The 18,151-nt window shown below is 31.9% G+C and overlaps 1 protein-coding gene across 2 annotated transcripts; it reads right to left on the minus strand.

Moving 5' to 3' along the window:
- Positions 1–5,985: 5,985 nt before the first annotated feature.
- On the minus strand, positions 5,986–16,976 carry LOC107442187 (uncharacterized). Of its 2 annotated transcripts, none has more exons than XM_016055685.4 (2): positions 16,570–16,976; positions 5,986–8,007 (listed from the first exon to the last, which is right to left on the minus strand). In XM_016055685.4, the coding sequence occupies exon 2, from the start codon at positions 8,005–8,007 to the stop codon at positions 6,190–6,192; it is 1,818 nt and encodes a 605-aa protein (XP_015911171.3). In that variant the 5' UTR covers positions 16,570–16,976; the 3' UTR covers positions 5,986–6,189. The 2 variants fall into 2 exon arrangements, with proteins under 2 accessions (XP_015911171.3, XP_015911179.3); XM_016055693.4 differs by lacking the exon at positions 16,570–16,976 and adding an exon at positions 16,347–16,542.
- Positions 16,977–18,151: the final 1,175 nt, after the last annotated feature.

Consider the following 18,151-nt stretch of genomic DNA (forward strand, 5'->3'; position numbering starts at 1 on the left):
TGAAAATAATAAATTGAACCCTTAAAATAATTTTGAGGGATCCAATATACATTTGTTATAAAAAATTTTTTTTAAAATTAAAATAAACCTTAAAATATTTCAATTTCCTAACTGTTCAAAAATTCATGTGTTTAATGAAAAAACCTTAAATAATAAAAAAAATGGGAAAAAATTAATTACTTCTCAAAACCAATCAATCTAAATTAGAAAATAAAAACCAAAAAGAAATATATTTTTTTTGTTGATTGGGGTGCATTTTTAAAACTAAAAAAAAAATTATAATCAAAATGAAATAACATTGACATAACAATCGAAAGCAAACACCCAATGAGTATTAGAAAACGAAAGAACATTTAAAAAAAGAAATTTAATCGACCTAAAAAAAGTAAACAACGGAAGTAAATTCAAAACATATCAATTTTCTTTAATCATCCATCATAAAACGCTAACTTTTTCTAAATAACCTTGAATCACAAATTTTTAATTTATTTTCCTAGAACTTATATGCAAAAAACAAAGAAAGCAGGGCTCACCTTTTTTATGATTTGTCTCTATTTGTTGCGTCATGGAAAAGGAACTTGATTGAAAAGGAATTTCTGCACGTGTGATATGGCTAGTTAAAGTTGCCGAAGTTGAGAAATCACTTTCTGTTTTTGAAATAACCGCTACGGCTACGAAAGCTCACATTTTTTTGAAATATTCAATTTTTGATAATATCATCGTTGCTAAAATTATCAGATGATTTCTTCGTTTAATTTCTTCAAACGTATCTATGATTTCTTCTAACTTCTATGATTTCTTCAAACGAACAATGACAGGAAGGGCTGAAATCTTTAAAGATCAGGCTTAAAGTATCCTGTTAGTTGTTCATCCATTTTCACCAAATAATACATCACAACTAAGTAAGTAAACATCATTTAAAATCAACAGCGAATACTACACTCTATAACAAAAAAATTGACGCACCAAGGATTTGTCCGATTGAAACGAAAATTAGTGGATAGGAAGACAATGTACAGAATAGTAAATGATTAAAATTTCAGAACAATTGAACAATTTATTGCAGTGTTACAGAAACAAGTTCAATAAGGTGTTGACCCGCCTCTAGCCTGGATACAAGCTGGCACACGGCGTGGCATAGACCGATAAAGCTCCCGCATGGTCTCTTGCGGTATTCCCTGCCAAATTCGATCCAATTGTCGAACGAGGTCATCAACATTCCGTGCCAGATGCAATCGCCTTCCCATCATATCCCAGACATGCTCGATGGGAGAGAGATCTGGTGATCTGGCAGGCCAAGGAAGAGTTTGACAAGTTTGCAGACAGTTCAAAGCAACACGTGCCGTGTGTGGTCTGGTATTGCCCTGCTGAAAAACCAGCCCAGGGCGCTGCAAGAGGAACGGTAGCAAAACAGGTATTAGGATGTCGTCGACGTACCGCTGTGCCGTAAGTGTACCTCTAATGGCGACCAAAGGGGTCCGGCTGTCAAAGGAAATGGCACCCCAGACCATAATGCCTTGTTGAGGGCTGGTGTGGCGTGCAATAGTGAAGGCAGGATCCCCCCTCTGCTCTGTGCATCTCCAAACCCGTCTTCGATTATTGTCAGGACACAGTTGGAAGCGGGATTCGTCGCTAAAGACTATGCGTCCCCAGTCGGCATCATTCCAGCCATATCTGTTCAAACCATTCATGCATACGAAATTTCAAAGCAATCGGATGATTGCTTCGTGGTGCGTCGATTTTTTTGTTATAGAATGTAAATAACACAGTAAGTAGAACAAAGCTTTTAAAAAAGCAAAAGCCTATAAGTTCGTTTTCATCGGATTCAACGCAATCAACGGATTTTAATCTTGTAACATATTTTTTACTGACTATTATAGGATCAATTTCAAGTAAGAACATCAAATTACTTAATTTTAATTCCTTGAAAAAAAACGTGCTGGCGATTAAAAAATGACGGCAGCTGTGGTTCACTTTTGATTTAAAATCGTTTGCTTTTTTCGAACAAATGTGAGTTAGATGCTCATTCTTTTTAATGATTTTCAACAATTGACAATCTCTCCGTTTACATTCTTATAAGTTATAAAATTAAGTTTGAAAATTTTACACAAATTATTAGTAGCACTTTAAATTACGGATTAAAGAAATCTAAACATAGCTGAAAACAATACATACTTCAATGCAAAGTGCTTATATTCCTTTTGAATATGTGTCTTCATTTTTTTCCTGAAAATAAATCTTTTTAGAGCAAACATTATCCATATTAGCCCAAAAGCACGCAAAATAGAATAAAGCATTTTATTCAAAATTAAAAGATTTCACAAATGTTTTGTTTTTGTTTGTTCAAAAACTTTATTTTTCTCTGCACTAATGTTTCTGAATAAAATAAATCTTATTAAGATGGCTGGTGGCTATAACAGTTGTGAAAAATTTGAAAATTTTAGAACGAATCCTACAGAAAATGCAATTGTATTTTAAAAACAGTTGGAAAAGATAGTATTAAAATAGATTTATTTAACTATTGTTCGGAATTTGGGCAAGGAGTATATTTACATTAAAAATCTTTTTTTCTGACACACAGAATAGAGAATGTACGGAAATTTTTTTTTCCCCATTGAGAGGCATTTGGAGCTATTTAAAAAAACTAGTGAATGTAATTGTTTCAACCATTCACGGCTCTATTGCGATTCACACAGTTAACTTAAGAGATAAAAAAAACTGCTTATAAGAATAAAAGTATTCATAAGGTGAGCATTTGTTTAAAAATAATTTCTCTAAAATCACACTTAAAGTGAAACTGCATGTTTTGATAGTTTTTAAAATTAGTTAAATAATGTAATTTTCTGAATTTTGCTTCCCTTTTCAGTTAAATTGTGGATTTTTTTTTTTACTGTATTAACATTCTAGACTAAGAAGTACTTCAATTGTTTAAAAAAGTAGTGTTTTAAATTTAAAACTACATTATTTATAAGCTTTACGTTTTTTTTTTTTTACAAGTCTAATGCTTTAAATTTTAGGAAGCTTTTGACAATATTAATTTATGGAATATTTTGACAATAAGTAAGTGGTCTGATTTCAGTGAATCACAAAAAACACGCTTATAACTTTGGAAAGACAATACGGGATTTTCAAGGTCAATGTAACTTTCATGTTATCAAAGTGGAATTACAGAACTAATAACTTATAAGTTTTATTCATATACACTATTTTACATCATAATTAATTTAACTACACAGTGTTTTCATCATAGAAAAAAAATGGGTGAGAATTTCTCACCCTTTCTCAAAAACAGGGTGAGATTTCTAAAAACTAAAAAAACACAAAAACTCTTGAAAAAAAATCATTTCTTTAATTATAATACATTTTTAACGTCTTCTATTTTTAAAAGCATTGAATATTTTTGGTGCATCATCATAGAAGATTTTGCCTTTACAAGGTATTTGTCCATCTTACATTAGCACATAAAAAATTTGAATGTCTTACATGAAGAAACCTGACCTACGGTAAACACGTGGTTACAGAGAAATGCGTTCTGAAAGGGGTTCCGTGGTTGTGTTCTGTTGTTCGAAAAGGTTCTGAACAATACTGGTAAATAGAGAAGCTAGAAAACGGGGCAGATGTTGAAAATAATGAAAGATCCAGGAAGAAAAGTGAAACGGATTTTATTCTAAATGGCGTAATTCGAAGCTTTTTCCAAAGTGTGAGAAATTCGCGAATTTTGACATTTATTTATAGAATGCTCGAATTTCTCGCGGTAATCATTTTTTAATGTGAGAAAAGAAAAAAATATGCGAGATTCTCGCGCTGTAGTGAAAGTACATATAGATAATATCAAATTATTTTTTTGAAAGAAAATAATATCCATCAAATGTCCATCGTTAGTGATCGATTTCTTTAGCTTCATAAGACAATATACAAATTTTTGGTTCTATGCCCATGGAAGAGTGAACAATAAAAAAATATGGGTATTCTACTGTTAGTTCACATTCTCCCCTTATCTTGTTCAAATTTTCAATCGTTAATAAAATACTTTCTATTTATCCACTCAAGTTCAAATACATTTTTTTTTAAAACTTGTAGTGGACACTTGATGTGAATGCAGTTTTTTTTCAAATATTAACTCATTAATTAAATTTAGTTTTACAAGGGAGAAATTTTTTTAATTATTTACTAATCTTTCCATGTTTCTTTGTTGACCTGAGCAGGAATTGACTTAATTTTTTTTTATATATATTACCAGTTTTTTATGTAAAAATAGCACCCACTTTAAATTGAAATTTGATAAGAATTAAGTTTCGTTCGTAGTTTTATCCATTCAGTTTAACAAAACGAACAACTATGTTTCTCGATCAATCCCTCCGAAAATAAATAAATAATCATAATAATAAATAATTAAAAACCGTTTCTTTTTGAAACATTAGATATTCGTAAATAAATTTAATATTTATACTTATTACAGTTATTGAAAATTTATTTAAAAAAATGAAACACAAAACAAAACATGAAAGCTAGGTAGTTTGCAAAAAGTAATAATTATAAGAAGAAAAAAAAAGATTTTAAGCAAAATAAAAATGTTTTCTCTTTTAAATGCTTACTAATACAACATAATTTTTCAAATTTTTTATTTTCGTGTATTATTAATTAATTCTCTCTCAAAAAAATTAATACGTAAATTTCACTATTCCTATTGTTAAAATCAGAGATTTGAAATTTTTTTTTTTCATTTTTTTTAAAAGAAAATATAACTTTGAAACAGCATGTACAAAGTATAAACAAGAGGCAATATAAAATAAATAAGTTTATTTGATAATTGAATATATCACACATACAAAGAAATAAAATGATAAACCTAAAACATAAAATAACAGTAACAATTCTTAAATAGCAACGATTATTTACTTTTTATTGTGATTAACAGGGAACTTTTATAAGAAACAAAACTATAAAGTCAAATGTGTAGTTAGAAAAAAAAAAAACCTGGATAACTTTTGATCTAATTATCGGATCTTCATGCACTTGGACTCACATTTAATAATTCAAGGATTATTAAATAAAATTTTATAATTTATAAACTCTTTTGTAATTAATTTCCATATTCAACACTAAACATATCAACACTTAATTTATACCTATTTATACCATAGTTGATCAAATAACCGGACTTCATGTTTCTTGATTGAATGTATGAAATATGGATGTTAGGAAGGAAATAAAGTAAAAAAACTTCATTATAATAAAACAAAATTGTATATTGTCAATTTTTATGCTTTACAAACACAAAGAATAAGAATTTTTAATTCATAGCTCAACGCATTTTTTATATATACAGGGTGTTTACATTGTACATTTTCCGCAAACATATTTCCTCTAATTATTATTATTTCTATAATTCTTATAATTATTGTTGCAGTTATAAGAATATATAAGAATTATAATTATTTTTATAATTAATATTATTTCTTCTATGCACTTCAGCAGTCTTGATTGTTTCGACATTTTAATTGGTAAAAACTAACAGTTAGTTAGAAATGAAATAAAACTATCCAAATAAAATACAAGCCACTTACTAAAACATTTAGTTTTTGTCACTTTTTCTGACATAAAAATGCCAATCTAAAATGTTAGGTACTTTCTTGAAGTTTGAATTCACAGTTATTCTGATTGAATTAACTACGCAACAGTCTTTGCAGATATGTGCAACTCATCGAATGCAATACGTTGAACACGCATTGCATCGTCATTTCTGATACGATAACCTTATAAAGCAATAAACTGTTCTCCCGGTCAAATGACCGGTTGTGGTAGAAATAGGTATACCGACAAGTATTATTCGAAACTAAGAAAATACAAAAAAAAAAAAAAAAAAAAAGAATATTAACTGTATATAATTGTAAGAAAAAGTCATGAAGACAAATGTGCAAAAACGATAAGATGATAAGCCCATTTTTGATGCAAAAGTTCTTAAACGGTCATTTGACCGTCAAAGCTGTCCACTCGAACTATTTAGATTGCATCTCAATACGAGAAAATCCAGTCATTAGCTCAAAAGTTATAGGTGAGGTTTTTGCGCACTGTACATGAATTGCATCCATCAAAAACATTGTATAAATAAATAATAGCAGCGATAAAAGAAAGAATTCAAAATGATATGTTCAATGATCAGTGTGCGAGAACAGGATTCAAAAGGTGTCACTCCATGGGCCGGAGTACCTCCTTCAAAATCGAGAAACTTTTCGGTTGTTCCGAACTGTCTTTTCCAAAGTCGATAATAGGCTTCGGATGCTTTTCGACGTGATTCTTCCCCTCTGTTATCGACACCCACTGCCTGACGACGTCCTCATTGATCAGTTTATTCTCGTTTATTTCAGACTCGTGATTGGTTAACGGATGTGCTGGAACATATTCTACATTATCGGATACTTTCGAATTCTTTTCGTGGGGAAATTCAGGAGCCATTTTTTTATAAATAGCAATAGGTTTTTTTCTGTCTTTGGGAGACACAGGAGAGAAAACTGAAGGAATTCTGTAATCAGCCGATGGAGTTTCTTTTGCGAAGTATTCTTTATTGTTGGTCTTATTCCAGTCTTGAATTCTCTTGGAATTTGTCACTGTAGGGTAACTCGTGGGCGATACTTTTTTATTCGAGGGATTCATCATGTATTCTTTTTTCTCAACTGCACTGGAATTTGAGTACTTACCGCCGTATGTCTGTTCGTTCTTTCCATATACCATCGTTTTATTTATTTTTATTTTTTCAGTTACGTGAACAGGTTCAGACATCGTTGGAACTTTCAATTCTCCCGAAGAAACAGCTGTTTTCGAATTTTGCATTATAATTTGTGGCGTCGATTTCTCTAACTTTCCAGCCTCAGTTAAATTTTCACCTTTAACGTTTCCTACTTTGGAAGCACTTTCTTCCTTAACTTTGTTCAATACATCTGTCAGATTCATTTTGGTTAAAAAATGTTCCGTCATATCCTGGAGAAAAATGGGATAGTCATTGATATCATCTAAATGTGCTTGATTTCCGTAACCCGGATAAAAATCTAAAGACGATCTCGCCATAGCAGAGTCATCCATAGACGTCCAGTCATCGGTTATTCCGCCCGCAGGACCGAGACCCATCATGTTGAGAAAAGTGCTCATTGTATGGCCTACCGAACCGAACTTTTGAGTCACTTCTGGGCCATGCTCAGACGAATCGGTGAAATCAGCGAATGCATTGTTGATTTCCAAAGCAGCTCCTTTTAATCCTCCGGCGTTGTTAAACAAGGGTGTGTGTTTGGGAATTGATTTGGCATAATGGACAAAGTTAGCAGACGGTAAGAAGCGTTGGTGACCCGCGTTGAAATTCGGAGGAAAAGCCACGGCTTGGGGTTGTCCATAAGACGCAGCTCCAACTGGGAAGGTAGACATGAAATGTTGGTTTGAGTGCTGTGGGTGATAATTCATCGAGTGCTGTGGATAATTCATTGAGTGCTGTGGATGATAATTCATGAAAGGGTTTCCCGTGCCATGCTGATAGCGCTGTTGATGGAAGGGTAAGAAGGAAGCGTGGCCGGATGAGGCTGACGGGAGGATCGATGAAAAGGCGTTCGAAAAAGAACTCCGGACTCTTTCATTCCAGTTAGAAATCATGGGCCGATTAAAAATACCAGTTGGTAAGATGCTTCGTCTTTCAAATAAGCCACGGGATTGGGCAACATCGGGTGAACTGCGTGCTTCCAACCATGATTGGCTGCTTCCAGATGTCGTTTCGGAATGAGGCAATGTTTTGATGGGAACAGCTCTCGGAGTGCTTTCACCAGATTGAATTTTTATGAACAGGACAGATGGATCTGCGGAGCCACCTGGTGTCGAATACTTCAGTCGATCCGAGAGAGGCGAGTAGGTCCTCCAGCGCTGCATTTCTCTCGGGGAGGAATAGTGAAAAGTTTGGCCATCTGATCTCAGTACGTTTAGTAAGAGGAGAACGGACAGGACTTGGACAACGGTGAATGCCAGCATCTGGAATAGATATTTTAAATTTAGAAAACTAGTGATTTTAGATTTAAGCTTCCGTAATTGGAAGTGTGATTTTTAAAGACTTTATTTTTTAGCCTGAATTGAACAGCCGACCCAATTTTGGAAGTGTGGTTATCAGTGTTTAACTCCGTAGCCTTGTAATTTTGAACTCAACCCAGAAGACAAGGGTAATTCTGGATTAAGCATTGAGGCGATTTAGCCTTCGAGGTAAATTCTTTTCGATGGTACTAAACTGCATAGTTGAATTACACGAAGAGGAATACCATAAAAACTTCCCACTGTTAGCCCGACCGCAAAGATTTTAAACCCTGATCCGTCTACCACGAATGATATTTAGCGTTAGCACTGGTCAGCGTGAATTTGTATCGACCAGCCACCGCAGGGATTCGAATCTCGGCTTATGTCATTGGAAGGTGCTCTATTCCAGCACGGTTATAGAAACCTTATTTCAATTATTTAGGATATTTTTAATGGTAAATTCTTTTTCGCATTAAAACAAAACAGTAAGGAACAGGCACTTGGGAGTAACGTCAGCTTCTCTATCAGATATCGTCACAAAGATCCTACAAAAACATGCATCGATCGGGATGTTGAGATTTTGCCTTCAATGGGACTCGTATACGGTAAGAACTCCCCCCGTCACAAAGTTTGAGGCCGTCTGCTGCTATGGAAACAAGAATAACGCATTTCAAGGAGGGTAGCTTCTCTTCACTCTAGGGCTAACACAGTAGAATGAAAAAAAAGATTCTCTTTGTTTTGCAGACTCGAGCCAAAACCTGTCATTAAAAATAACGCCACACCCCTACTAGAAATAGGCATACCTCGTTACCACAGTCACCGCCAAGGGTTCAGACGAATGGCTAGGGGTGTTCGTACTTTAGACAAATTATACAATACCCCAGTCAGGCTAAAAAAAGTCGAAAGCTGTATACCCAAGTCATAATTCTTAATGGTCCCATCAAAAAATTTTGATAGTTTTTGTTTGTTTCATGATAGTCCAACATCATTTGATGGTTATCCATCATTTCCCATTACGTGTTCATGGTTTATGATATGCCATCAAACTTCGGTCATTCCATGTTGGAAAATTCAATACTATGATGGTTAACCATCAAGTGAAGTTTGACTCGCACAGACCAACAAGTCATAATGATCCGGATAGTTCATGATGGTTTCAACTATACATTTTCATGATGGTTTAATGGGAATTCTTGTTGGTTCTCAGAAATATACCATCAAAACAATTTTGATCTTTTTTGTTGGACCATCATAAATCAGTTCCTCCCGAATTTCTTCATTGGAATGATATTCCAACATTTGATTTTTAAGAGACTATGATCGAAATTTATGATGGTTCACCATGAACAAACCATCAAAACAGGTTGCTATCCTTATGTTCGACCATCATAAATCAGTCCGAATTCCTGTATTGAGATGATGGTTACTCATGTAAACTACCATCAAAAATTATAATGGTTCATGATGGAATTAATGATGATTACCATCAAGATTATGTTGGTCCATCAATGGATAACCATCAAAAATGTTGACTTGGGTAGGATGAGTAATGATTGTAAAACGCCGTGTAAATAAGCATATTTCTTGTTTGAATTCAATGTAAAGAGAAGTAAAGACAAGTTGAATTATATTACAGGTTATTGAATTAGCATTTAAATTTAAGATAAATAATAAATAATTTTTTTTTTTTTAAAAATAAGTTTATCCTAAAATATTTTTTTAACTGCTATTGTAAATAGTCTAAAAATGTATATATTTACAACTACTCGCCTATTCTAAACATTAAAAATGGTAGGTACTTTATTTACGTCACACTAGAGCATTGGCGACGGTTTGGGAAACTTCCCCGAGGATGATCCGAAGACATGCCATCGCAATTTTGATCCTCTGCAGAGGGGATGGATTCTCTGGTTTGGTAGCCTGATGACCTGAGCGCGATGTCGTGCACTTCACGGTAGAACAGTTTAATGAGGACCGATACCGCGCGGCCTCGGTCCCTATGCAGGTAGGTCAAAGTGGTCACCCACCCGCTTACTGACAGCAGCCAGTGATGCTCGACTTTGGTGTTCTACTGGGAACCGTGTCTTTACGATCAGTCCACAACGGGACCACTAAAAATGGTTCAGTATTGAAAAATTTAATAAGAAACTAGCAACCGTGATTACTCAGGAGATAGAGCATTCGCCTTCCAATGAGGGGAATCGGGTTCGAATCCCAGCAATGGATGGTCGATACGAGTTCCGCATCCGGCTCAAACCGACCACAGTGCTGACGTAAAATTTCCTAAGTGGTAAACGGATCATGAGTTAGAGTCCCTTTACCGTCAAGCTAACCGTGAGGGGTTTTCCTCTCCATGTAACGAAATACGGGTTAGTTCCATCAAACAGTCCTGCACGAAGGCAAATTTTTTCCAATACTTGACCCAGGAGTTCCTTTCTCTTCTGAACTGGGTTCAAAATTAAAAGGCTACGGAGTTGAACATTGGTAGTCTTAAGCCGAAAAAATTGGATCGGCTGCAACGACGGTTATGAAATAAAATGTGATATAAGAATCTAGCAGAATCACTTCCACCCGTGGAATTGTATACACGTACAACTACAGGATTACTTTCTTTTATATATTCATGCATCTTATAATTCGTAGGACTTTAATTTGAAAATAGACATGCGTGGTTATTATGTATCTTTCTACACCGGTGTAATAAATTAAGAGAATTTGCAGACTGGATCGATTATCTCTAGAACTACTGGACCGATTTTAATGAAATTTGATATGTACGTACATTGATACAATACAAAACAAATAAACATTCAGCAATTGTAATACACGTGCATGATCGTGCATAACACTCGTTGGAGTCGGAAGGTATGAAACAGCGGTTGCAGAATAAACAAAAAAAAATATGGGTTAATAGGGGGTATGGTCCCCTCTTACAGATATGCAGACCTTGCAGTGTGATTGATTTCATGCTTGAAATAAGGCAGTTTATGATTTCCTGTGGCAATTGTCCGGAATAGTCCTGTGGCAATTTCATACCCTCCGAACTCCAACAAGTGTTACCCACGATCATGCATGTGTATTACAATTGCTAAATAATTATTTGTTTTGTGTTGTATCAATGTATGTACACATCAAATTTCATTAAAATCGGTCCAGTAGTTCTAGAGATAATCGACCCAGTCTGCAAATTCTCTTAATTTATTACACCAGTGTAGATGACTTAAGAATGCACTTGCATCATGTACAAATGACAATTTCCGATGATGGTTACAATTACAACTGATGACCACAAAACATAAATTACCATTTTTAATACAATATGAAAATATTTTCTTCCTTTAAGCTTAAAAACATATTTTTCCTAAATTTAAGAAATTAATTTTTAAAAAATCAGTTTTAGAAAAACATTAAAAGAAAAAAATTATTTCTACAAAATAGTGGTTGTCTCAAATGTAATCGCGTTTTGTCTCAGATAGGAGAATTCTTAGAAAGAGTCGGAATTTAGAATTTTCTAAGAAAATACTTAAGACATTAGGATTTTCTGATAGAAAATTATGGTTAATTACTAATCTATCACTTATTATGCTATTATTTATTTACTAAATTACGTTATTTTTTTATGAAATATTTATAAACAGTTTTTTTTTCTACGGTGAAGTTATAAATATTTCTTGTAAAATTAATTATTTAGAAAAACTTATGCTTCAAAAAATTTTCAAAGTGTTTTTTCTTTTTTTTTAATTCAAAATATTGATTACATTAAAAAAACATTCAGTTGTAAAATAAGAATTTTTTATTATTGCTTCTCAACTGACATATAAAATTTACTTGTTAAACTAATTTACTAAAATAATAAACCAAATTCGAATTAATAAAAGAAAATATTTTTTCTGCTAAATAAAAAATGCACTTCTAATGTTGTACTTATTATGTACACTTCTAAAGCAAACACTTATCAATAAAATCTTTTTTTCATTTAATTATTTTTCCGCTTTCGTATTTGAAATATAATTCTGTTAATAAATATTTACCAATCTGAAATGTACAGATTCCTGTAATATTTAAACAGGATGCAAATCAACAATCGAGATAAGTAAAACATGTTTAAATTTGCTAGTGCTTAAAATCTTGACAGAACCATTATCAGGTTCAACAAATTTGTTTAAATTGTTTATAAAGTCATGATGATAAAATCCACTATAAATCAATTTCATTAAATTAAAGATCAAGTGATTAAGCACAGCGTTTGCTACTTCTTTATATAATCAAGAAAAATCACTCGTTAAACCGAGTAAAGTTGTAAGAGGAGTTAAAATAAAAAATACGTAAAAGAAAACTAAAGTTAAATGAAAACTTTCATCTACAGACAAGATATTATTTGAGCAACAAAATAACACAAAGTTTTACGATCAACTAAATAACAGTTTTACGATCAACTTGATAATTGTTGTTGTAGTAGTTAATTTACGTCCCACTAGAGCTGCACAATAGGCTATTGGCGACGATCAACTTGATGATTGATCGATCAACTTGATTACATATTTTCTCAATAGTCAAAATAAAAAAAAATAATGTTAAGCAATTGATATTTCTTAAGTGTAGCAAGAACATTAATAAATTTACAGAAATATAATTTCACGAGGAAAAAATAATTTTCATCTAAAATTTTTTTTTTATAAGCAAGTGATAGCAAGAGAAAAGTTTAAAAGAAATAGAATATAAACTGAAGCAATGTAGAAAAAACAAAACGTTTTAGAATTTCAACAACATCTGATAATCGTTTGAATAAATTCCCCTATTGGTTAAAATATTTGAAAATATAATAAAATATATTAGATTTTTCCAAGTCCAAGAAATAAAAACAGGGTGCATAGCCATATTTTTCAACAAAAAATAAGCACTCTTTAAGTACTTTTTAAGCACCCAAGAAATATTTTTAATCACTTTCCAAAAAAAAAAAAAATCATAATTAGGATCAGGGCAGTAATAAAAATTAGTTTCTTCTATCGTTTAAAATTCTTAATTCATAAACATAAAATCAATAAAATTCAAAAACATTTTCAAAAGCTTTACATAATCATGATAAAATAACTAGTTTCTGACAAATATTGCTGAGAAAATTCTGAGAATCATGCATTTTTTTGTAATTTTGAGCAACAATCGACACGGCAAAGAAAAATCTCTTCCTGAAAGATAGAAAATTAAGCACTTTTTCAAACCCCGAATAAAAAAATCACCTTCAATAATTTTTAAAAACGCTATGCACACTGTAAACAATATATATATAATATAGTATATACACAAGGTGGGAGAGAGAGCCGGGGGTGAGATGCTTCCGCGGTCACTGATCTGGCCTACAACTAACGGTTTTCCGATCCTACACTACCCTACCCTCTGCACATTTCCACAATATGTCGTCCTTTTTATATTCACTATACTCTCGATATCTCAAAGTTGAATGGACGCTAGAAAAAATTTTGAGATAGCAGGTTATCGAGGTAACAAGTTTAGAGCTGCATATGATCTAAAAAAATACATTCCAAAATAATATTCCGAAGAATACATTCCAAAATATTACTCTAAAAAGTAAAGTCATGAGACATAAGAATAAGTGCTGTTAAAAATGTACGCAATGATAGCTGACTATAAGTCTAAATACAACAACGATCACTTTATTTGTAAAAGTAAGACAAAAATAATAATGCATTAAACGAAAACAATCGGTTTACAATGAATTTACATTGTGATTTATTCATTATTTTTTTCGCTGAAAAAAATTTATCTTCTATTTCAAAAAAAAAAAAAAAAAAAAATTCGACGTAGCAAAGTTTTGAGAAGAAACCCTTTGAGATAGAAACTCAAATTAACATTAGGTGGATAGGAAATGCCGAGGGCAAAAATATTATTTAGACATAACAAGGTTTTAGACACATCGAGAGCATACTGTAAATACATATTCACTACTAACATGTAACTACGTTGCACAAAAGAAGAGCAATGCATCCGAATGCACGATTTAACGTTAATAATATCTGAAAGCAAACTTTTCAAGCTTATTAGAGATAGATATTTGCTCGAGCCCTACGTGGGTTATAAAGTTTTCATAACATTCTATTTGACAACGTGGAAGAATTTTAACATATCTTTCTGCAAGATGCTTTTAATAATAACCAGGTACCGGATCAAGAAAAATTCAGGCCTACGGCCCACCAAATTGTCCAGGTCCCTTACAAAATATTTTGAAATTAAAATACTGAAGTTTATATAATATTTTGAGTAATTAGTCCTAACAATAGAAAAAAATCTATAGAACTGCATGATTCAAGATAAACATTCTAAGAAATATTGAAAGCAGACAATTGAGGATTATTTTTCTAAGATAAAGTTTACGTATCTATAAATTAGAGCAAAATATAAAACAATGTTATGTCAAAATAAAAATAGTTTGGTGACCACAAACAATTGAAATCAAGTAAGGTTTGCTAAAAGTCACTGATTAGCGGAATTATTTTTTTCATTGTAAGCTGTAATTATTTTTTTATTTAGTACTTAAACCAACACAAAGCTATTCCACCTTCCATTAGACTTTTTACTAATTTTTGAGACTCCTCAGAAATTGTGGACCCTAGGCCCATGCCTATTGGGCCTAGGCGATAAGCAGGCCCTGATAATAATAAACATATATGTTACTCATTTAAAATAACAAAAGAGCTGTGTTTACAAAAATAAACTATATTATATTTTTAATTGAATATGTAATTATTTTTATTCTAATATTGTGGGTGATATTCTCTCATATTGTTGGGAGGGGGGACGAATTTCCTGCTTTGCATTTTGTAAATAATCATCCCATTAAAAAAATAATTAAAAACCATGAAATCTGTAGTAGTAATTGCCGAAAAAATGATTGACGACGAAATCACGCGAGTCGGACTCCTCAAATGCGTGTTCGTTTCATGATTGGGCTGTTGTAATCATATAAAAATATCGGATTTAAAAATCATGGAAAAATCAATCAGCTATTGAACTGCCAAAAATTAGAGAGAAGTACTGCCTTAAAAAGTAAATTCTCAAATGCACGATTCGAATGTTCCATATCGTTTGAAATGTATCGGGATATTTAAAAATCACGTGAAAATCAATATCAATAACTGCCGAATCGGACTCCACAAATGCGTGTTTCGCTTCGTGATAAAGTTGTTGCAATCGTATAAAAATATCGGATTTAAAAATCATGGAGAAACCAATCAGTTATTGAACTGCCGAAAATTCGATAGAGCTACTGCCTTGAAAAGTAAATTTTCAAATGCACGATTCGAATTTTCTATATCGTTTGAAATATATAGAGATTTTTAAAAACCACATGAAAATCAATATCAATAACTACCGAAAATACAATCGAAACGTTATATCGGCGTAAATTGAGGGCTCCAAAAAGTGATTATCTAAATCAGGGGTTTCCAACTTACATGAGGACGGGGGCCACAATTAAAAACACAAATCAAATGGCGGGCTGCAACTTTATCGAAATTTTATGTAAGACTCTTTTATGTTTGAAGGAACATTAAATATTACTGTCAGATTTTTATCAAGCTGTACAAAACAGAAGTATTGAATTACAAATTAAAATAAGAAGTAGATTTTTAAAAATATTTAATTGCATGTTAAAAAATTCGGGCTACAATAACTTTAATGTGCACCTATGTATTAAACAATTAATGTGCAACAGATATCTAATTGTTAAGATATAAAACTTTAGAAAGGTTGGTATTAAAACTTACTTAGTAGCACACAAAATGTTCAATGACAAAATTGAGGTTTGTCTGCTGCAACCACCAGAGAATAGATATTTAAATTTAAAATTTACAAATGTGTGTGTAAATATTTTCGTCCAAAATGAGTGGTTTCAAAAAGTTAAATCGAATAATTTCTGATGCACACATGCTAAATTATATTCACAAAATACAAAAAAAAATGAAATAAAAAAGAGCAACATACACGATTATTTCTGTATTTGAATAAATATTTTCTTGCATGCCTGAGAAATATTTTTTTTTTTACACAGTTGGTATTTTAAATTTCACAGAAACGAAGAAATTAGGTTTTTATTAACGAGAGAAGTATTTTAAACCCATACAGATTTTTTACAAAATTGTCCGCAAAAAAATGACAACTAATATATCTTAGTTCGTGGGCCACAAGAAAAAAGCTTAGCGGGCCGCCAGTTGGAAACCACTGATCTAAATGCATGATTTAAATATTACGTGTAAATTTTTGTAGAAGAGAAAAGTAAAATTGTTTACTTTTCAAAAGAAAAATCTTTCTGCAAGAACTGTTCAACGTTCTACGACAATGTCGCTGCAATTCTGCCACGGGTTATTTGAAACATACTATTTCTTAAGTCCTACCTGATTGCTAAGCGCACTTCTACGCTTCGCTTCTAAAAGTCATCGAAAATTAAATGAAATAAATTTTGGTAATGATGAAAACGTTTAATAGTTAAGATAAAAATGAATAAAATTCTACCTCTTTCAGGAAATATCCGCTTCTTATTGAAGAAGTGTTGTTCCTTTTGCTTGTAACAAAATGCGGTTTCAACTCATCGACGGCGTTTTTCTCATTTCTTCTTCAACGGTGACTCGTCTCAACCAGATCATTAAAATAAAAAAAAGAAACGAAATAGAGGTCACGGTGAGAGAAGCATGCTTGACCCGCTATTGAACTTGATTTCTTCTCGTTCATATTTTATTTATTTTTGAACATCAAACTCTCTTGCCTCCTAGAAGGTTGAATGACAGGTGGCATCTGGATTTTTTTTGTTTTTGTGAATTGGTTTTCTAAAAAGAACTGTTATAAACTTGGAATATTGTTATCTACAGAATTTGTTATTCTTGAATTTAATTATTTTATTTTTGGAATAAAAATTTTGATAATGGAATTTTCTTGTAAAAGCACATCATTTTTATAGGTTATTCAACAAAATGCAATTAAAAAAAAATATATATATATTTTTTAAAAATTGACATACCAAACTCTGTTATAGCGAACATGATTTACAGTGAACTCCCGGATATAGTGAACGAAATGTTCGCTCCCGTGCCTTGCTATACACATATAATATTATTTTTTGTTTGTATAGTGAAGCAAAAGAAAGAGGAAATTGGATATTATGAATTTTTTTCTGTCTTCGACTGTTTTTTCTTCTTCATTTTTTGGTCATTATGAAATTTTTACATCAAATACATATTCCAATTTTTTAAACCATCTATTGAATGGAATGTCGCCATAAGTATTTTTTCTTGTTAGCTTCTTCTATCTCAGTTTTCCATCCCTAAATTTTTTGTACGCAAGACGAAGAATAAGATAAAAAATAAAAGTTTTTGTTAGTACAAATTGTTTTTTAGTCATTTTTGTCTTTCATTTTATGGGTCATTTATTTAAATAATGTGCAATAATAGGGAGCAGTTCGGAAAAATTAGTCAAAATTGTTTGATATAGTGAACTCCCGGTTATAGTGAACCGAAATTTCGGTCCTTTGAAGGTTCGCTATAGCGGGGTTAGACCGTATTATTTTATTGAAATTTCGCCTAATTAATTTAAGATAAATACCCGCAATAAAAAAAATCGTGGTTACAAATAAGTTAAAGGTTTCAAAATTCGTTACTGTTTAAAAAAAAAATGTCCGAATTTTCAGAAACCTAGGGTACTATTTTGGGAACGTCTGCTTTAGTGTTGTTGGTATAATTATATTTTTCAATATTCTAGTATAAAAATGTCACGTGCCTTCTATTATAGTAAAAATTAAAACACTGAGAGAAATCTGACTGACTTTTAAATTTACATTAAATAATTAGAATATACACACGGCGTAATTTCGGTCCTTTGAAGGTCAGAAGTACAACAGAATCATCAGAAATACAATTTTCTTTTACTGAATAAAACTAACTTTTGGATAAAAAATATATCAAATTCCTAAAATTCCAAGTTTCATTTATTCCGACAGAAAATTACATTATTCTCTGATTCCTTAAAATGTTTCCCCACATCCTCAGCAAGGTTCTTTTAGATGTTTGGAAAATACTTACGTCACACTAGAGCTGCATTGGCG

Source organism: Parasteatoda tepidariorum, chromosome 4 (assembly GCF_982258835.1).
Source record: "Parasteatoda tepidariorum strain Cologne lab strain chromosome 4, Ptep-v5.0, whole genome shotgun sequence".
Taxonomy (NCBI): Eukaryota; Metazoa; Arthropoda; class Arachnida; order Araneae; family Theridiidae; genus Parasteatoda; species Parasteatoda tepidariorum.

Coding starts and splice junctions, on each gene's coding strand:
- LOC107442187 (XM_016055685.4), bottom strand. CDS start 8,007: ATGCTGGCATTCACCGTTGTCCAAGTCCTGTCCGTTCTCCTCTTACTA.